Source organism: Maniola hyperantus, chromosome 22 (assembly GCF_902806685.2).
Source record: "Maniola hyperantus chromosome 22, iAphHyp1.2, whole genome shotgun sequence".
Taxonomy (NCBI): domain Eukaryota; kingdom Metazoa; phylum Arthropoda; class Insecta; order Lepidoptera; family Nymphalidae; genus Maniola; species Maniola hyperantus.
Window position 1 is genome coordinate 4,356,746 of NC_048557.2, and position 22,882 is coordinate 4,379,627.

Below are 22,882 nucleotides of genomic sequence, written 5' to 3' on the forward strand. Positions count from 1 at the left end.
TCGTAATATTATGTATCTATCGACCGTCTGAACCTTGTCTAAGCGATTTCACTCCCAATTTGATTCAAAGCGAAGTCTTGTTTGCTTAGTCACAGATTTGTAAAAAAAAGATAATTAGGTTTGCAATGAAATATAATATGGGTAATGGGTATATTGTTACAAATTTTAAGTTACCTACAGAAGTTTTTGCAAATATAATTAAGCTATGAGACATTTTTAGTAAAATATGTACTTTGATTTTATTTTATAATAACCTTAATATTAATTTATAATTAATTTTAAGGAATTATAATACTACCTATAATACTAAGTATATAATATAACTAAATTCACGTACAAGTTATCGCAGTAAAGCTTTTAACTATTTTAGAACATTCGCTTTTTCGTTAGTATGTACCAAATTCCTTAATGTAGTTATATACAATTTTACCCGTAATTAAATTAATACAGACCGCTATTAATGTATTCCACTGAATATAGTCCAATTCCAATAATAGTAATTCCAGTAATCAATTCCAACTATTAATTTTCAATTAAATAAAAGTACCTAATAATTTTTCAATGTAATTTCAACATGCTGTGTTTTCATAGTAGGTATCGAAATACATTCTGTAAAATTAGTAAGTTTTTAGGCCAGGTTTTTTTTCAGTAAAATGAGTAACTAAACCCGATCTTTGGTAACAGCCGTATATAAATTAAAATATATGTATAGATGTTATAAACTTACTATACTATTAAATCGTGAACAAATAATCTATATTAAGTACTTCCATACAAGTTTTCGTCATTATAATCATCAAAAAATGTAAATAAAAGAAAAAAGTTATGATGTTTAAATCACATATCAGCTAGACAGATTTTGTAAGCATAGGTACTTATATGACACTAACAATTGTATTTTCTTTTAAAAATGTTGAATTTTGATCAGCAGTAAGTAACGTAAAAAATAGCACCGTACCTACACCTAATATTATTATTATTACTGCAATTTACGTCTATACGTGCTAAAAGTTATTCGATTATATTCTATTAATCGGTAATATTATTATATGGCCTATATTAATTCGTAGCATTTTATACAAAGCCGATGTTTATCTAAATCCTATGTACAGCAACGGCATAATGCATTAGTTCATTAAATATAAGTCGTAATTATCCCAGATTTCTTATTTACATTTTCTTATGTGTAATATTGTAAAGCTTCACATAAATCGTTAAAATTACGTTCTAATTATGTAATCACATTAGGGTACACACATTTATAATGAAATGATGTTTGTAATTTTATTTATCGTTGGGAGCGAGTTTACCCATGATTGATAGAATTTATCAGTGAGTTCACGACAGGTAAAACGTAACACTATAATTCTTCGCGTTACCTGTGATTGCCAGAATAAACCTGTGTGTTCACGATAGGTAAAAAGTATCACTTTACTTCTACGTGTTACCTGTGATTGAAAGAATTTACAAGTGTGTCCATGAAAGGTAAAGCGTAACACTATACTCTTACGTGTTACCTGTGATTCATAGAATTTACCTGTGAGTTTATGACAGGTAAAACGTTACATTATACTTGTACGTGTGTACATACGTGGATGTTACGATTTACCTAAAAATGTATTTCGCTTACAGATAAATATTCCATAGAGTATGAGGTAAAAATAATAAGCATTGGTTATGTATTACATTGTGTGTTTTTGCTACAGCCATTACAACAAAATCTTATAATGTTATTAATGCAATGATCAAAGATTGACACAGCTGGTTTAAAAATACCACAGAATTTATAATAAATATTCCTATGAAAGATTCTATTAGCAGGGATTTATGAAATTCAGAATATTTTTGTTAACAGAAAAAATCATATTATTATTAATTAACCTGAAAATTATTTATGTAAGTATCTAAACTTTGGTAATGTTTAAAGAAAGCCCTATATTTTTTCATCTCTCTGAAACCTTTTTTATTCGAATTAAGTTTTACTAGTGCAATACGTTTACAATATTAAGTAATAATATTATGAATTTATGAATATTTTTTATACACTAATAATAATGAATATTATTTACTTACGTTGTAATTCTCTCTACTTTTGCTTTATTTTAATGTATTACAGACAATCGTGGTGCGATTTTTGTATTAAGTAGGTACGTACTATATACTTATATTGTGGTCATAAACATAGATACATATAAGTACGAGTGGTACAGCTGTACATCGATTCATTTGTACAGATTAATTTAGTACGGGTACTTATTCAGAAAAAGTTTGCCAAATTCAATACTTATACGGGACTTGTTTACTGAATTAACAAAAAATGTAGCAATAGCCCTGCTCCGTAAAATAAGTCATTATCGTTAAAGAAATTGGGTTCATTTTCGTATTTTCAGCCGTAAAACAATCGCACAAATGGCGTACAAACTCAGCTATAAACGTAAAAGAAATCTTAAGAGATTATCATAAACTTGTCAACGAAGAAAACACAAAATGATCAGAATAATAAAACAGGTCAAATGCGAGTCAGATTCGTACACGAAGGGTTCCGTAACATCGTATAAAAATAACACTTTTTAATTATTTTTATGATATCCCTAACCACAAATTCACCGTTTTCGGATTTTTCCCTTTACTTGTACTATTTATGTTATTGCTATCTGCCTTTCATGATTCTAGGTCAATGGGAAGTACCCTATAAGTTTTGATTCCCTTGACGGGTCTTGACAGACACAACGAAGTGATACTAAAAGGGTTCCTTTTTGTCTTTGGAGATACGGAACCCTAAAAACGTTTCCGAGTCACACAATATAAGAGTCTTCAAATTGAAAAGCTTTATTTCGAATGAACAAAGTTTTTAAATTAACTGAGCTTTTACAAGCTATGTTTGCTCTATTTCGTTTTGTATTTGTAATGAAAGCGGTTTTCGCTCTGTTTTATCTATGCAGAAACTACGAGAAAGCATTGTCGCATATTTTATTATGCTTGGGCTACTGAAGGTTGTATAAAATTACTAGTCATTAGACATATTATAGTACAAAGTCAGCGCACAACATTCATTTGTTTGGAAGCATAAATCTCAAAAAAATCTATGTGTGTCCTATGCTTATATACCTATATTAGCATAGGACACACACATAGACAGATAAACATTAATATTAGATATATAAGCCGTAGATCTAAAACTTTTGCTATTGAAATTTTTAAAAATAATACCTCATATTACAATCGTGTCAAAAGAATGTGTCGCTTTTTGAATTTGTTAAGCTGGTTGTATAGATATAGATATTTTTGATCACTGATTTCCAATCTTCTTTAGAAAAATAATTAAATTAATTAAGTAAAATATTTCTGCTCACATAATTAATTGTTAGGTCGTTATTTATATTGTGTACATAATACCTACGCGTTGCTTTAAACTCTGGCTATAATTTAGATTTGGATTAGATTTAGATTTATTAATTTATTGCATGATTGTAAGTATAAGAGTATGTTAGGGTTACAATAAGAACGATACGTTGTATTGTGGAACTAGGTTATAATTATAATTATTGTAATCTGTTTTGGATGCCAATAAATAAATCAAATTAATGTAGTAATGTTGAAATCTTAAAATCACCCGTGCGAATCTGTGTCAGATCAGCTGTTATTAAATGTCATAAAGTCAAGTATAGTATAGTTAAGTCAGTAAATAAACGTATAATACTAGTAAAAAGTTGTTACACTGATCTATGATAAAAAGTTGCACTGTTATTACAAAAACTTTTACAATTTGTTTTTTACATGGGAATGTAAATTAGGAAGTAGCTTGGAGTTTATGAAATAATTATACATTTTTACACTATGTCGGTTCTTTACTGTCCACTTCACTCGTCTTTCCTTGTCCAATGCCGAATTCTTTTAAAGCGTCTTCTATGTGTTTAACCTGTATAAAAGAGATCCCATTTGAATACCTTTTTTAAATAAACCATTTAACTATAGGTAACTACCTAATCACAGTTACGTACGAATTTATTACTGAGATTTTTATTCTGTATCTAGTATAACTTCATATTGACAATAGTGAATTATTTCTGAATCGACTCTTTTCAGCCTGCTTATGAACCGATGATTAACGACGTTACTTATATTCTTTCATTCTTAATTATATATATGCATAGATAATAGGCAGAATTTGGCTGTATCTTTTTGTTTTTGTAACATCTCCACTTTTTACCCATATTTGCAATAAAGAAATTTGAATTTGAATAATAATATCAACCAAATATGTGATAAAGAAGTAAAGAAAACCTCTATAGTACGAAAATTAGCTATAACTTCTGTAATATATATCTCTTACTATTACTGTAATATATATAATTTACTATTACAAGTCTTTAATCCATAACACGTTTAAAACATAGAGGATGTGTAAAGAAACCTGAAAACCATTTCAAATTACACCCCGCATATTTTTACAACTACCGTCATTTGCTAATGAAGGTTACCCAACCCTAGACCGTACCCAAAGTGATTCACTGCTATAAACGCTTGTACAGATGATTGCGTGTGAGCCCATATAGAATCTACTCATGTACATATACTATACAGTTATCTTGATAGGTGTGGCAAATCAAGGAGATTGCACACGCTAGATCTACAAGAAGCGCTAGATCCGTACTGAAATTTTTGTATTTAGTTGCAACCGCCGGCGTGCCGTAGAAATGAATGAGAAAAGTTCAAGTGAGCGCCTACTAGAGAAGATTGCTACAACTTTAACACCGGAATTCGTAGTCAAGATATGAGCTTTAGGGTACCATTCAGACGACATATTGTGTCACAATTCAACCTTAATACATTATACAAAGGTTAAATACGACATATGTCGTCTGAATGATCTACCAAAGAAGCTCTTGTTTTGACTACGAATTCCAGTCTGTGTAAGACTGCAGGTATAGTACGCGACAGGTTGAGATAGCAATCATGGAAGGAACCCCTTGCTAACCCGGTGCGGGTGAGCGTGGGTGACAAGTGAGTGTGCGAGGCGTCTCACCGCCTCATACCCCGATTGCCATCTCAACCTGTCGCGGACCATAGGTATTAATCGAAATCTTTGGACAAATAAATCCCATAAATCAAGATACCACACGGTACCAGGCAATCCAGGCTCCCAATTACTCACCTGAGTCTCGTTAGGGTCCGTCCCAGGATGCAAGTACCTGTGTAGAAAGTGACACGTCCCGGGAATGTCCTCGGGGAACGAATTCGGTAGGCAGGAACGGTCGCGTGGCTCCATTTCAAATCCGGGGAACTTTATTAGCCACCTGCGAAAAAATTATGCTTGTTACTCAAACTTTTCCCTGGATAGAGTGTGCGAAAATGTTTGTGGTTTGTAAAATTTGCATGGAATTTGTACGGTTGTAATTTTAACTGCTTGTGGTTAGCGTAACTTGCTATGGTACGTTTTTGGATTTTTCGGCGATTTTTTTAATTTAGGTAGTTGAGAGTTGTTTGTGTTTTTGTCTGACAATTTTTTTTGCTGTAAGTAAAAGGCTTGTGAAAACTTTACTAGTCATATTGGTCAAAATTTTACTTGTTATCCACACATTTTGCCTTGGAAATAAGGATCTTCTAAAGAAGATTGCTACAACTTTAAGACTTAGGTACCACATTGTATTAATCGAAATCTTTGAAGTATGAACCAATAAAATCTTTCATTAAATGATTGTACTCTAAACGAGTTGCGAAGCTTGCGAGTTCTATAGGCAAAGGGCAAGGCCCATAGTTTGAAAAACCGACAGACGTTGTGATCCCACAGTGCTAGAATGGCGACCTTACATCGGAAGGCGCAGTGTTCGTACACACCGGAAAGAAAACATCAAACGAGGCGCAGGGAACCGCTGGCCTCAGGTGGCGCAAGACCATGGCGTGTGAGCTACAAGAGAACTACGTCTGGCTGTGGACACTTTACCTCTAATGGAGAGATTTCTTCCAACAGCCCTAAAATGTGATTTTTTTTAAATTTGATAATGAGAGTAGTTACTGAAATTTATACCGGATAATTTAAGCTAGTGCCGTGACCCACAGTAAAGCCGATAAATAAACAACTGAAGTGAACGATGGCTGACTGATTGATTCATCAACGTCAAGCGAAACCCTCGAAAGCCAGCTGAGTCGAGATTTAGGGGGATATTTATGAGGCTGGCTGAGAATTTACCACCGCCGCCTCTTGCGTGTTTATATAAATAAAAGCATCTAAATCTTTATTTACACCTATAATGTTATTTGTAAGGGTAAATAACTTCTCTGTGTTTGGAAAAAAAGGAATACTTTCGGCCGAATATTGTAAACAATTGACGTCTATGTACATTGTACAACCTACTCTACTACGCACTACTACGTGTAGCCATCGTAGCAAATTCACGTAGAATTTTGCTACGCGTTTTACCGTCACACAAGAGAGTAGTTTTTCGTAGAGGAAAGGGTACACAAGAAATTCAAACGTACTGCTATAAATTAGAGTTTATAATCGCATTCGTATATATTAGTCTAGTAATTCACTAGCAGCTCGAGAATTCCTTCATAGTGTTACGTAGATTTTTGGAGTCGACCGAAGCATATGCAAACTGCAAATTAAAAGAAATCCAAACATATTTTCATATACGCTTAAGGTTCACAATTGCATAGCAGCAGTTACATGACTGGTCGTTATTTCCGGATGTAGGTACAAAAGGTTGCGCTTCCGTCCAACACGGTTGGTCATGTGTGAATTGTAGATTCACCCACATACAATTGCTCACCCAGTTATTTGTATTTTACATTTTTTAAACTTGAATCTAAATTGCGTGTGGATTTACAGATTTGACTTGGTAGAACTCAAAATAGGTACTCATACCTAAGAGGGATAATAAGCGTGAGCTTGTCGCCAGAGGTAACTAGTTGCTTCGCAGGTATTTAGTTGAACATCAGTGATAGATTCTTCGACCTATGACTTAAAGAAGAGTAAATCAGTAACCCTATACTTAGTAACCCAGAAGTAAATGCGAAAGTGTTTGTTTGTTGGTTTGTCCTTCAATCACGTCGCAACGAAGCAACGGATCACCGTGATATTTTGCATGGGTATAGTGTAAGAGCTGGAAAGTGCCATAGGCTTTTTATCCCGGAAAATCAAAGAGTTCCCAAGGAATTTTTAAAAATCCTTTTTTAGCGGATGTCTATGTCATAATAGCTATCTGCATGCCAAATTTCAGCCTGATCCGTTTAGTAGTTCGAGCTGTGCGTTGATAGATTAGTCAGTCAGGCAGTCAGTCAACTTTTCGTTTATATTTAGATCACAAGCCTCATAAGATATCTTTAGCCTCATAAGAAAGCTCAAAATCACTCAGCAGGCGATGGAGAGACCAATGCTTGGAGTTTCTCTACGTGATCAAATCAGAAATGAAGAGATCCGTAGAAGGACTAGAGTAACCGACATATAGCTCAACGGGTTGCGAAACTGAAGTGACAATGGGCAGGGCACATAGTTCGTAAAACCGATAGATGTTGGGGTCCAAAGGTGCTGGAATGGCGACCTCGCACCGGAAGACGCAGTGTTGGAAGGCCCCCACTAGGTAGCCGGACGACATCAGACTAGTCGCAGGGAGCCGCTTGTTTCAGGCGGCGCAAGACCGTAGCGTGGGGAAGTCCCTACAAGAGACCTATGTCCAGCAGTGGACGTCTATCGGTTGATGATGATGATGATGATAATGTACTGCAGTTTGTAATATCTGTAATGTACTAATTAAGTATTCTGTGATAATACGCTGCCCCAACTAGGCTATATTTATTATCCTTTTTATTTTATTTTTATTCAGATACAAGTTAGCCCTTGACTGCAATCTCACCTGATGGTAAGTGACGATGCAGTCTAAGGTGGGAGCGGCTAACCCTCCTCAACTGTTCTCCTCAAAACTGTAAACTGTAAACTCCTCAAGTGTTCCTAGTGCTAAAACAATCAACAATGATATTTTATGACGTGAAAATATAAAAGGATTAACCAAACATTTTTTCTGGTTATAAAATATACAAAAACCGTGCAAGTACTCGCAATATTAATATCGTTTTTGGGCTATAAGTCATCAATTTGTACACACAATAAAGTTTTACGGAGGGTACAATGGATATGAAAATTAATGGGCCGATCCAATTTAGTGTCACGACATCTTGTTCCCATATCATGGGGCTATACATATGTTATTACAGACTTTATTGACAGATATTATAATATATTGCTGCGTTGCGTAGTGGCTAACATATGTCAAGCTTTACAAGAATTTACAGTACGCAGCAGAATATAATGTACATCGATCTTTAGAAGGAGATAGCGGATTTGTAGAGCATTGTCTCTGTTGTTGAGACCGACAAAACGTCCGATAGGTATGAGTGACAGAGACAACGCTCTACAAAGTCGAAATGTCATGTGTTCCTTTATTAGTGTGTAATTAATGTGTGGTACCTAAACTTACTCCTCTTAAATCAGGTTATAAAAATGTCTAAGTAATTATAGACCTATTTCAATCTTACCAACTCAAGTAAGATCTTTCAGAAACTGAGTACAGTGACTTCTATTGGGTTAAATCAATTACTAATGAATCATTTTAACTTACATAACTTACACCCCGGTTTCACTAAAGAACATAGCTAATCCCCATTGACTGTCAATTTATTTGTTTCTTAAATGTGTTTACAAAATTCATTAAGTTTGATTTAGTTCAAATGAAAATGTGTATATAAAGAACGCTGGGAAGTGCGCTCGTCGTCTAAACGTCTCTCAACACATTATTATTAATTATTAGATACATAACTTGATTCACCTCTAAGTAAGTACCCGACTTAAGCCCCTAATTACTAGAAATTGAAATTTCCCACTCAATATTATGAACATTATGAAAATAGAAATGATTTCAAAGCTTCATCTCAATAGCCAGACCATATTATAATTTCCCCTAATTTAATATCATCACTTTCCATTCAAAGCAAACAAAAATAGCTTGCCAGTTGCCAGAATTCTATGAAACATAGCGTGGGCAACATGGTAATTGCTTAGATGGTTTTATGATACCAAGGTGGGAAGATAATTTCTTCGAAGTAAACATAAATATTAATTTTTATTAGTATCGTGTTTAATAATATGATTACTTCGAAGAATATCGACAAATAAAAACAAAAATTAATAAATGGTATGTACCCACAACATTAAAATCATTGACTTATATATTACTTCGTATGGACAGGGCCACTGAACAAACAAAATGGCACCGACTCCTTTATGGTGCTGTGGATGATTTTGGAGCTTTACGGATGGTGCTTTAGCACCAATGCAACCTCAGTGACGTCTGGATTTCAAACGGGTCGTTCATTAGTATCTAAGAGGTGGCGCTGATTTATTTGGTTCCAAAACCGTGAAAAATTTTGTTCGCTTGGGGGTATCTTTATACTTCAAAAAAATTATCTAAAAGGAGTCATGATAGTCTAGTGGTTACGACGTCCACCTCCTATTTGAGAAGTCACGCTCAATTAGGCACGCCCCCTTAAACTTTTCCGAGTCATGTTACGCGCCCTCTTTAACTTTTCCGAGTCATGTTACATTTTGATGAAGATGCTATTAATGAAAGAAAAAAAACCTTACTCATATGTGGTAGGGCTGACATTGATCATGAGTGGCTCGGAGCCAGACTCGAACTTGTTGGCCAGAGTGACGTTGTGTCCAAAGAGGCAGTACTTCAGCATCGTCTTCCCGACCACTCCAGCCAGCACCGTGCCCGTGTGAAGCCCTATTCGCATCTGTGTAAAAAAAAATATTGCTTAGACTAAAGTAAATTAATCATTAACTCGACGGTAACGGTTGAGCCTTGCTGTTCAGCGAGGTAATAGCGTCAGTGTTTTGGGCACAATGCCCATAAAATGACCATTTGGACGGCGTATATTTTTTGTAAATATAAAATTTTTAGTGATAAGTTTTTTCTCTATGAAATCTACTATACACGCTGAAGTTTTAAATAAATGTATAAAAAAGTGCAAAAAAAAAATTCGACATCAAATAAACATAAAAATAAATTAATATGACTTTTGTAGACATCTCAATAAAGCATCTAAATCTTTATTTACACCTATGTTATTTGTAAAGGTTAAGAACTTCTCTGTGTTTGAAAAAAAAGGAATACTTTCGGCCGGAAATTGTAAACAATGACGTCTATAATTATATTACTACCTACTACGCACTACTACGTGTAGCCATCGTAGCAAATTCACGTAGACTTTTGCTACGCGTTTAACCGTCACACAAGAAAGTAGTATTTTCGTAGACGAAAGGTAAGAAATTGAAACGTATTGCTTTCCATTAGAGTTATTAAACGTATTTGTACATATTAGTATAGTAATTTACTAGCAGCTCGAGAATTCCTTCATATTGGTAGACATTTGACGATTCAAAAGTACCTACTTGTACAAGTTTACTTGAATAAAAATCTTTCTATTTCTATTTCATAACATTTCAGCCTACCTTTATAGGATTTCCTTCGTGTGTTAGATGTTGAGCGCATGTCTCAACCATACGTAACGCCATCCAAGCTATTTGGGGTGCGTGAGTATCTATCTTGCGATGTAGCCCACTTGCCACACAGTACGCATCGCCGATTGTTTCGACCTAAAAATTACGAACAAACTACGTGGGTGTGTTCCAAATAAATATTTAACATATCGCACAACTACTTATATCAAAACAGTTTTAACTCAAAGACACTTTTTCAGAAACTAAGAAAAACTGATTTTTGTTAATCGTTGATAAGCTATTAGAATAATTATAAATTTAACAGAAACTAAGAAAAACTGATTTTTGTTAATCAATCAAAAAATTGCTTATGTTGATAAGCTATTAGAATAATTATAAATTAAAAAATAATTCTTTCGGTTTTTGTTTTTCACAAATTATAAATCTGCCATTTTCTGATTCTAATATTTTGCTCCAATGTAATATCAAGACAAAATTATTGTTTTGCTGTGGGAAAACAGCCATTAAAATTTCACACTGTATGAAATAGATTTTTGATGATTACAGTTTTCGCACAATTATTCAGAAACTAAAATAGATTTCACTGAAAAAAATGGTGATTCTAAATTGAGAAGACTTTCGACAGCCATTGACGGTATCGGAACTTCATCGGTAAAGGAATCTTACCTTATAAACATCAAGTTCTTCACAGAATATATCGAACACGCTGTACAAGTCCTCTAGCATAGCTATAACCATCATCGGCGTGGCGGTTGCGCAGATTGACGTGAAACCAACTATATCGCTGAACAGCATTGTGACGTCATCGTGGCTCTTGGCTTCGATTTCTTCGCCTTTACAACAAACAGAGTAGGTACGTAAGTAGTGCAAGATAGCTCTTTGGTGACCACGAGGTGACCACGAGTGATTTTATTATTTAAAGGAATATTCTGACACAGAGATGTGTGTGTGTGGGAGGCGCTAAACAAAAAATATTACCTCACTGCGCTCGCGCTCATGTTTGCTATTAAATTCTATCATACTGTCTAATCAAAAGATATGTGTATTGTTTATAACTTTATAAAATAATAATTGTAATACTAGTTATGTGCACCTTGAAATACCGTGCAACTATTAGTTTACAGGTCCTGAATGATTGTTTTTATCGCTAGTATGTGTTCTGGTTTATGATTATTATTAGACAAACTAACAACATTTTTCAGACGAAAAGGTCTTAAATACCAAATGAGTTCATCCTGTTTTGTTGCCTGAAAAGTCTTACTGGAAGATCGGAGGAAAAAAAAACACGAAGTAAGTATCATAAAGTTCAACAGCGATATAAAATCTACTTTACGAGAATTTTCAAGAGACGACACGAGCGCCATATCAACTTACCTAGCCAAAGTCGTTTAGCGATGTGTGGCGGGAATATTAAATGCAGCAGACTGACGTTCTTCTCTCTTTCCTTATCCACAGATTTGCTGGTCTCCATTATTGAGTTCTTTAGTTTGTCCATGCGTTTCCGTAGTCCGTCCTGTGACGAAATTTATACAATGTTATTTCACCTTATTATTTACTAGTTTATGCCCGCGACTTTGTCCGCATAGACTACACAAATTTCGAACCCCTATTTCACCCCCGTATGGGTTGAATTTTCAAAAATCCTTTCTTAGCGAATGTCTACGTCATAATAACTATCTGCAAGCCAAATTTCAGCCCGATGCGACCAGTAGTTTGAGCTGTGCGTTGATAGATCAGTCAGTCAGTCAGTCAGTCAGTCAGTCACCTTTTCCTTTTATATATTTAGATTATTCACTATCATTCTATGAAGCCAAGCTGTTTGTCTACAATTTCAAGTTAAAGTACGCTCTATCCAGGAATCTAGGTCTAGTTAGGTATCTCATGCGAGGAATGTGGTTTCACACTCGGTTGAATACTTGCTCTATGTAAACTAAACCTTACTAAGTAACAATAATTGAAAACTAACTAACCAGCCCCGACTTTGCTCGGTTCTTGTTTCAGTCATAATAATTATAAGCTACTAGCTGATGGCCGCGACTTCGTCCGCGTGAATTTAGGTTTTTATAAATCCCGTGGAAACTTTGATTTTCTGCGATAAAAAGTAGCCTATGTCTAAGCTATGCTCATGCAAAAAATCTCGTCGATCCCTTGCTCCGTTGCAACGTGATTGAAGGACTAACCAACAAACCAATAAACCAACAAACAAACACACTTTCGCATATATAATAAGAGTACTGATTAGGTAATTATACCATAGTACTATGTTTATTCTAATTAGATTCGTTTCTCGCAATTTCTTACAACTAAAGTAGGTACCATTAATAATAAAAATGAAACACGATTCGAGAAAGCATCTTGTGAAATATAAATCCTTTGAGCCAACTCCGAGATATTTTCAACATTATTTTTAAATCTAACTACAAAAACTTTGATAAAAGAATCATTAATCATATTCAGAACCAAATTAAATACTTAAATAATCCTCGATTCCGAACTTTAGATAGATTTTTAGGGTTCTGTACCTCAGAGGAAAAAGGAACCCTTATAGGATCACTTCGTCATCTGTCAGGCTTTTGTGTCTGCCAATACCCGCCAAGCGTATCAACTTAGTACTTTCCGTTGACCTAGAATCATGAAATTTGGCAAGTAGCATTGCCTTATAGATCGTAAAGAGGAAAATCCGATAGTCCGGTTTTGTGATTACATCACAAAAATAAAATTAAAAGTATTATTTCTTGTACTTGAGGGTACGGAACCCATGGTGTGTGAAACAGACACGCACTTGATCGATTTTTTTCAACGGCTGCTCAATTGCTAAGCAATTATTGAAGTCGGATCACGTCTACAAATTCTCATTAACGCGAAATATTGAATCGCAAGATTTATGGATTTACCGAAATTCGGCAGCCTTTCTCGAGGTCCGTCTTTCATAATATTATACCGATTATAGGTAGGTATTGTAGTAATAGATTAATGTTCGCGATTACTCCTTCTTTTGAAAACGTTCTATTTAATAATATATATTTAGGCAGTTGTCCGACCGTCAACGATTAGCGAAAAAGAGTTGAGCTAAAACTCACGAGCCATTTTATTCATTTATTTATTTATTTAGTACTAACATTACTGACATAATTTTAAGGAAGAAAATGTGGTTACAAACACACTAACTTTGGTAAATATATTGGAAACTTAATATGGTCCATTATTAAGTTTACAATATATTTACCAAAGTCTGTAATAAATGATTATTTATTTATTATTTCAAAGACTAGAAAGGATTTGGCGAGCAACGAAAAGCGAGGGTGTATCGAATAGTTTTGTCGCTGGGCTATAATGAGTGTGCAAGTGCGATAGCTTGTTCTAGGTATATTAATTTAGTATTAAAACACTTGCGCATACTGCGCGAGTGTTTTTACCGCCAAGAGAGCGTCGCTGAGTGAATTTTTCTTTGATATCTCTTGTCGCTGCGACAAACTAGTGGCACGAAATAAATTTTCGGCAGCAGTATGCATAGTCAGTAATCAATCCATACTAATATTATAAATGCGAATGTCTGTCTGTCTGCTAGCCTTTCACGGCCCATCCGTTCAACCGATTTTGACGACATTTGGTACAGATATAGCTTGCATCCCGAGGAAGGACACTTTTTATCCCAGAAAATTAAAGAGTTCCCACGGGATTTTTAAAAGCCAAAATCCACACGGAAGAAGTCGCGGACATCATCTAGTATTAATATATTTATCTCTTTTATAGACACGGAATCATAATTATATCTATTGTACGTCTCTCAAGCGATAGAAAGGGTCGATAGCTAGTCGCTTCCTCGTCGGCGGTGGGACCACTGCGTTATATCTGAGCTAAATCCATTTTGGAAAGGTGTCATGCTACTCGAATATCAAAGGTCACTTAAACATTGTTATTCTTAGAGACTTATGACCTTTGATGACTAAACCATTTTACATTGATAGTTTTAGCTCACCAGTGTGATTTCACTGGCGCAAAACTGATTTTAACATATTGTAGCTAATTAATGATCCTTTGTGTTATTGCGGGACAGGATGGGATAACATGTCCATGCAAATACAATTAGTTACGGTGATTTAGGGTATTTATAAGAGCGTGATAATTCAAAGCTGTAATAATATTTCAAAATCAAATAAATTAAAAAAAACCGACTTCCAAAAATGCTATACCAAGTAAAAAATAACTTTTGTTTCTACACGTGTACCTATGTATGTTGAATTCGGGCGAGTTGATATTTCTAGTTAATTTTATTATGCAGAAAAGAAGAAACGGGCCGAATTAAGAACCACCTCCTTTTTATAAGTCGGTTAAAAAGGTACCCATGTATTTTGAGTTCGAATGACAAAAATTAAAATACCTACACCTTTTCTCTTAAAATTAATTACTTCGTTATAATTTTTATTGCAAGCAAAAATCCTTTAAAAATTATGAACAAGATAAAATTAAGTATATTTAAATTAAGATTGGAGTTAACAAGTCAATTGTCCCACGCTTACACGAAGCTCAGGGCGTTTTATCATTTAAAATTTTCATTAGGCGAGATATTTTATTTAATTACCATTTTGCTTTATTGTTGCAGTGTTATTATTAGGTACAGTACGTGGCAGAAATTATTGTACATCGACCTTTAGAAAGCGATAGCGGATAGCGGGACAAAGCGTCACATAGGTATGAGTGACAGAGACAACGCTCTACAAAGTCGAAATCTCATTCTAAAGTCTAGTCAAAAATTTACTGTTCACTAAGCTATTACACTGATCGCGAGCAATTTACTCTTATCCGTTGAGGAGTTCCATTATCTATCTTCGAAGATGTTCATCAGATCTTCACTAAATTTATATGGGACCACCTTGGAAGTATAACGTTTCAAATAAAAAGAAAGTACATAAAAAATAAAAAAATAAAAAAGATTCCGACGAATTGAGAACCTCCTCCTTTTTTTAAGTCGGTTAAAAATGACGTCGACAAAATATACAAACCTGAGCTCTCGTCTGTTCGCTGACCAAGATGACATCCCTTGTCGCATCATGTAATGGAATGTCGGAAATAAACAGCCCTCTGCCAGTTAGACCCTCGAGACCGTCGAGAAACGGCGACCCCACAAAAAGTAGGGAATCCGACTCCGAACAGAAAACCATCTGCCCTTTTATCTCGAGACCCTGTGGGAAAAAATGTTTGTTACAAAATTGGATTGATGGGTCGAAACAATTTGTATGAATAGTGGGAGGATTCAGTACGCTTAGTATAAGATTTTACGTCTCACCTAACGTTGCTAGAATTCGAGAGTCGAAACACAATACCGTCAAAGTAAAATGGACCTAAAGCGCCTTGAATTGAAGTCAAAAATTCAATGCCACTGATTTTAATTTCGCAACGTTTCCGCATGGAGCGCAGTACGCTTAGTATAAGATTTTACGTCTCACCAAACGTTGCTAGAATTCGAGAGTCGAAACACAATAGTGTCAAAGTAAAATGGACCTAAAGTGCCTTGAATTAAAGTCAAAAATTCAATGCCACTGATTTTAATTTCGCAACATTTCCGCTTGGAGCGCTGGCTGTAGATGCGTAGACAAACTTTAAGATCTACTTTACTATAAAGCGGAAGGTTTTCGACACTCGAATACTATCAACGTTGGTAAGACATCAAATCTCGTACTAAGCGTACAGTTACTTAAAGGCAAGGAGCTAGTCTCTTATTATAATAAGTTCCTTGTAGAATATTTCAAAATTCTTTCTTAGTGGGGGTCTCTAGGGAAACGGACTTCTAACAGAAAACTATCTGCCCTTTTATGTTAAGATCCTGTGGGAAAAAATGTTTGTTACAAAATTGGAAGGATTCAGTTAGTTATAGGCTAGGAGCTAGTGCCTTATTTACTGTGCACGCGACTTTGTTCACGTGGTTTTAGGTTTTTGATCATCCCGTAGAATAGGTACATATTTTGAGATCAAAAGTAATATTTTTTAAATGATAATCACGTAACGTGTTAGTATACAAGGTGTAAGCAGAACGCTAGCAAATGGTATGATACCACAAAAAAAACGCAATTTTTCTTTTAAAAAATCCTATATTTTGTAAAAGCTTACGATATATTGCAAATAAAACATCTGACTGACGCTAGAAGTTAACGAACGTTGCGTAATTAGGCCACTCGAAGTCAATGCAGCGTCATAGGTGGGTCATTGAACCGAATTTTGCGCCCTATACATTGCGGGTTTGAAAGATACTAAATCACTTATACTACAAATTGAGGCAAAGGGTTATTGTTATTGGATTGAGTTTAGATAGTATAACAATAACGCTATGTTTTTGCTAACGTTCTGGTTACACCCTGTATTTAGACAAGAAACAAGAACTAACAAAGTTACTGAAACTATAATAATAATCATTGCTCGGTTATGAAAACATTTCACTTGGGATAACGATTATTGCCAAACCATTAGGATGACATTTCTGTCATATATTGGCAATGTTATGTTGTAAGTAATTAAGTTAAGTACCATGTAGTTTTTTGAAGATAACAACATTTTACAATGTTTGTAACTTTTAAAACTTCCGTGGGAGCTCTTTGATTGTCCTCAAAAAAGCCTGTCTGTTTTTGCGATGCAAGCATTTTAAAGGGATGGGATGTGAAAACGTAGCATACAGAGAGATTGACATAACCCATAATAAAATATTATTACACAATGACATAATTATCTAATAATATTATTATTACACACTTACATAATTGTCTTATATTTTTAGTTTTTTGTAACATTTGTTTTTATGAAATTTTAAAGCTTTATAATATCAGTTAAGAGCGTTGCAGAATTAAACCGGAGCGTTAATTAATTACGAATTTTCGTGGTTTGCTAATTACATTGAAGACTGAAGCGCTCCTGATTACACTGAATATTAATGATATTGTATTTCAACGTCAGGATTAAGCTGAAATAATCTCCAGTGATCTCGGCTCGATGTGTGAGTCGTGAATAATCTATGAACTGAGACATTCTGATGAATTATTCGATTGGGGATAGAATATGCTGTGTTACTATCAATTAAGTTGGTCCAATAACCATCGGTCATTATTGTGATTAAGAGAGCTAACACACTAGGACGCCGCTGGCTACTTATCTATACAGTTCGTATTGAAATGTATGACAGCTACCGCACTAACTTGGCTATTGTCTGGCGACCGCGACGCCCCCAATTTAGAAGCGTAGCCACGACCGACCGGCCCCTACATAAAGACTGGATACTCTGGCGACCTGGCGACGCGTAGCCAAGTCGCATCACTTACTCCATACAAACGTAGTTTCATTCTCAAGCAACCAAAGTAGATGGACCTACAGTACGCGACAGAAAATGTACATAGACCTTTAGGAGATAGCAGATTTGTAGAGCGTTGTGTCTGTCGTTGAGACCGACATAACGTCATATAGGTATGAGTGACAGAGACAACGCTCTACAAAGCCGAAATGTCATTCTAAAGGCCTAGACTAAACTAAGGGTTTGATACGTAATGTACACTTACACATAGATAATTGAAATTGGAATATTGGAAACCGATTGTATGCTACAGAAGTACATACGGTACGATATAATGCGCCAGTCTTTAGTCGATATCGTTTCCGATACCGATTCAGCGAAATTGCGTACCTGTACTTCCTACTTCCTGTTGGACCCCGGTGTTGCAAATCTGCCGTGATTTGGATATCTCCATACAAATTGGCAGATTAACATTGGAATTCATAGGGTGCTTATTTAGTGCATTATTCAGACGACATGACCTCTCATATTCTACCTTAATGCATTACATAAAAGTAATATTTAATTTTTTTTTATTTTTATTTATTCAGATACAAGTTAGCCCTTGACTGCAATCTCACCTGATGGTAAGTGATGATGCAGTCTAAGATGATAGCGGGCTAACCTGGAAGGGGTATGGCAGTTTTTATTAAACCTATACCCTTTGGTTTCTACACGGCATCGTACCGGAACGCTAAATCGCTTGGCGGCACGGCTTTGCCGGTAGGGTGGTAACTAGCCACGGCCGAAGCCTCCCACCAGACCAGACCAGAAATTTAGAAATTATAAAATTCCAAACCCCTGCCAGAAATCGAACCCGGGACCTCCCACTAATAAATTTTTAAACTATTAAATAATTAATTAATATTCCCACTATTAAATATTTTTTACGAGATATTTCACCACGATTTAAGCCTCATCTGGTGACAGAAGGGCTGGCTCATTTTTTGCGCATTTGATCAGCCTGGCTGTTCAACGCGGAACTGCAGCCAGTATTCTTGGCACCATTCCACGTGGGCATGATTTGTATAGTAATAAGATATTACCGCTAGTAATAAACTACGTTTTAAATCGTCTGTCAGCTGAAATCACGTGTAAGTCGGAGTATGTCCGACCAGTTTCAAACCCGATAGACAATAAATACAAATTAATATATTTAGGACGAATATGATGATGATGATGATGATAACTATCTTTAGATGGTTATTAATTTGTAGGAAATTTGAAGGAAGGATTTGTTTAGATAAATTTCAAAGTGTAGGTAGTCAAGTAAATGCTACTTACCTCATTAATTCAAATTAATTAGTAAGATACTCGGTTTCCATAATATCCTTAAAATTAACCTGCTTACTTCAAGTAATTGGGATAACATAAATTATTTTTAGTACGCGACAGGTCGAGATGGCAATCGGGGACGGGATGGCCCGCACACCCGCACATCCCGCGGACTAACCCTGTGCGGGATAGCGCGAGTGACGTGCAGATGTGCGGGGCGTTTCCTCGCCTTCATAATAATCAACAGTAATCTGCATTCAATATTAATTAGGATACGAATATTGTACTCAATGTTACGTAGACAATCGGATAGATTAGAAATTATATGCGGTTGCTGAATTAAACCGTTTAGCGCTGGACGTGTGTGTGGTTAACCAACCGCAATTACTGCGTGATTTGAGACTGATTTGTGTCGATTCAAAAGTGCTTGATGCCTTTTTTTTTAAATAGATATAGCGAGCAAGCGAGCAGGCGGGTCACCTGATGTTAAGTGATTACCGCCGCCCATGAACATTTGCAGCACCAGAGGAGCCGCCCGCGCCGATGCGTTGCCGGCCTTTTAGGAATTTGTTGGTCCGCCCCTTGAATAACCCCATGTTATAATCTAGTGGGAACACCGCCGATGGGAGTTGGTTCCACAGTTTGCACGTGCGTTAAAAGAAGGATCTGGCGCAGCGGACGGTCGAAGTGCACCAGACACCCAGATGGTGAGGGTGAAATTCCTTACGGTGGCGCGCGGTGCGGTTGTAGAAAAAAGAGGGTGGAATGAGGTCAAAAAGCTCTTCAGAGCACTCCCCATTATACAGGCGATAGAACACGCATAGAGAGCTAACGTCTCTGCGGTGCTCCAGGCTTTCCAACGAGCCACATCGTCGGAGGATCGTCCACAAGTCGAACAGCCCGCCTTTGGATCCGATCAAATGGAAGGAGTTGGTACTGGGGTGCTCCAGCCCAAAGGTAGGAGCAGTACTCCATGTGAGGGCGGACTTGCGCCTTATAGAGTAGGAGCCTATGCTCGGGCGCGAAGTACCGCTTTGCTCTGTTGAGCACCCCAAGCTTTTTGGAGGCTAATTTGGCCTTGCTTTCCAAATGATCGCGGAATTGAACCTCGCTCGAAATGTGGACTCCAAGGATCCCAATGCTGTTGGAAGGTGTGAGGGGAGTGCTCTGAAAGAGAAGAGGCAGTGTAAAAGGGGACTTCTTGGCAGAAAACGCCTGAAAAGCCTTTTAATTATAATTTTACATTTGTCGTTCTCTAAACTAAATTTAGAGTATCTGCATCCTTTTCTTTTTAACAATGCTAAAAAAGGAACGGAACATGACTTTCACATTTAAAGACTCTAAATTTTAGTGCACAATACAATTTTAAACAGCAGGTTCGCGACTGCGCGCTAAAATCACGGGTTTTATCATCTAAAAATTAAATTTAGAACTGTCAAGCTGTGTCTGTCCTTTTCATATTATATTAGTAAGAAGAGCATGCGAATACTCTAAAATTAGGTTGTGCTCAGAATCAGTGCCATTGATTTCCTTTAACAGTTTGGATTGTAACCATTTTTTAATCCTTAACATGACTGTCCAAAAAAAGAAGTGTATCATCAATGAGTTTTCATACTAGGTACATACAGTATTCTAAGAGCTGTGTTAAAAGTTTTTTTTACTCATTATAGGCGCACGCTTGACCACGATCACACCCGATGGATAGTGATGATGTGGCCTAAGATGGACACGTTTGACTAGAAGGTGCCTAAGTATTCACTCCTGTTTTAAAGATACCCGGATTATAATTGGCAGGAAAGTTTTAAAGATACCCGAATTATAATTGGCAGGAAAGTTTAAGTTTCCGTCTATCCAATTTCCTTAAACTGAATATAAAATTTTTGTAATCATGCGAATTCAACATGAGGTTTCCCACCATTACACATTTTAATTTTTAACAAAGAACGGACCTCCATTTACATAATGTCAACATTTCACACAGGATTTAAAACTTTTGCCGGACATTTTATTTAGAGGACGTTTTTCATTTAGACAAGTAATTAAAACGAATGCATCCTAATTAATTTATTTTTATAAGGACAACCACCCTGGCGTAGTGGAGAGCGCTGTGGTCTTATAAATGGGAAGTCTCGGGTTTGATTCTCGGAACACCTAGTTTGGGAATTCACTACCCATATTAAAAGTGTTTGTTTGTTGGTTTGTTGGTTTGTCCTCCAATCACGTCGCAACGGAGCAACGGATTGACGTGATTTTTTGCATGGGTATAGTTGAAGACCTGGCATAAGCTACTTTTAAATCCCGGAAAGTCAAAAAGTTCCTACGGGATTTTTAAAAACCTAATTCCACAAGAACGAAGTCGCGGGCATCAGCTAGTGGTCTTATAAATGGGAAGTCTTGAATTTGATTCTCGGCTGGCCTAGTTTGGGATTCAATACCCATATCTCTATATAAAAATGAATCGCTGAATGTGTTGCTGATCGCAAATCTCGAGATCAGCTGAACCGATTTCGCTAAATCTTTTTTCATAATATTCCTTGAAGTACGGGGATGGTTCTTATGGAGAGATTTTTTTTTTTAAATCCTGAAAAAAGAATCGACTTTTAGGCGGTACGAAGTTTGTTGGGGCAGCTAGTATTATTATAAATGCGAAAGTGTTTCTATCTTGGTTTGTTACTTTACCTGTACCTTTTTTTTTATTTTATTCAGATACAAGTTAGCCCTTGACTGCAATCTCACCTGGTGATAAGTGATGATGCAATCTAAGATGATAGCGGGCTAACCTGGAAGGGGTATGGCAGATTTTATTAAACCCATACCCCTTTGGTTTCTTCACGGCATCGTACCGGAACGCTAAATCGCTTGGCGGCACGGCTTTGCTGGTAGGGTGGTAACTAGCCACGGCCGAAGCCTCCCACCAGACCAGACCAGAAATTTAGAAATTATAAAATTCCAAACCCCTGCGAGGAATCGAACCCGGGACCTCCCACTATTAAGACCACAGCGCTCACCACTGCGCCACGGAGGTCGTCCTACCTACGGCTACACCTAAAAAAAATTGTATAATATTTGTTTAGAAGGCTTTAAAGCTAGATTATTTATTCGAAGCGTATCGGCGGCGCTGCTATGCAAAAAGCGATACCTAAAGATACTTCGTGTGAAAAATTAATTGAGCTGGTAAGTTGGTAAGGTAAAACTTACTTTATTGCTGTGCTGTAAGGATCATAATTGGTTGGCTATTCCATAAATACTAGAGAAGCTCACCTTGTAGATAAACTGCCTGACAAAGTGTCTTACATTCTGATTTCTGATCTATAAATTTTGCAGTAAGGTAAGTTAGCTGCTATTCTCGTGTCAAGAGTTTCTGATATCTATTTATGTAACAGAGAAACGGATTGATTGACTTAAATCATCGTATAGCTTAGATTATCTAAATGATAAAAGAGCATGGATTTGACCTGCAGCTCATTCCAGCAACGCGCGGGACTGCAAATACTTTTTTATAAGTACATGGCATTGCATATCAAATCTTTGTAAAGAGCAACCGCTGAGTTTCTTGCTGGTTCTTCTCGGTAAGAAAGGCATCCCGAACCAGTGGTAGATGTATTTGACGATTTGAGTAGGTAACTTAATAATTTTTATGCCATTTTTAACTAGTATTATCTAGATTATAATATGCCATATTTTTAACCGACTACAAAAAAAAGGAGGAGGTTCTCAATTCGTCGGAATCTTTTTTTTTTTTTTTTTTTTTTTTTTAATGTATGTTCCCC

At 36.1% G+C, this 22,882-nt stretch overlaps 1 protein-coding gene across 1 annotated transcript in view; it reads right to left on the bottom strand.

Annotated features, from left to right (window-relative positions):
- Window positions 1-832: 832 nt before the first annotated feature.
- Window positions 833-22,882, bottom strand: part of Gycalpha99B (guanylate cyclase 1 soluble subunit alpha 2) — a 75,131-nt gene continuing 53,081 nt past the window's right edge. Inside the window, exons 8-14 of the mRNA XM_034980594.2 lie at window positions 15,526-15,705; window positions 11,897-12,035; window positions 11,189-11,355; window positions 10,514-10,657; window positions 9,641-9,795; window positions 5,156-5,297; window positions 833-3,919 (exon numbers count right to left, since the gene is read on the bottom strand). Of these exons, the coding sequence (XP_034836485.2) occupies window positions 3,836-3,919; window positions 5,156-5,297; window positions 9,641-9,795; window positions 10,514-10,657; window positions 11,189-11,355; window positions 11,897-12,035; window positions 15,526-15,705 (1,011 nt within the window). The 3' untranslated portion in view covers window positions 833-3,835. The remainder of the gene's footprint in view (window positions 3,920-5,155; window positions 5,298-9,640; window positions 9,796-10,513; window positions 10,658-11,188; window positions 11,356-11,896; window positions 12,036-15,525; window positions 15,706-22,882) is intronic.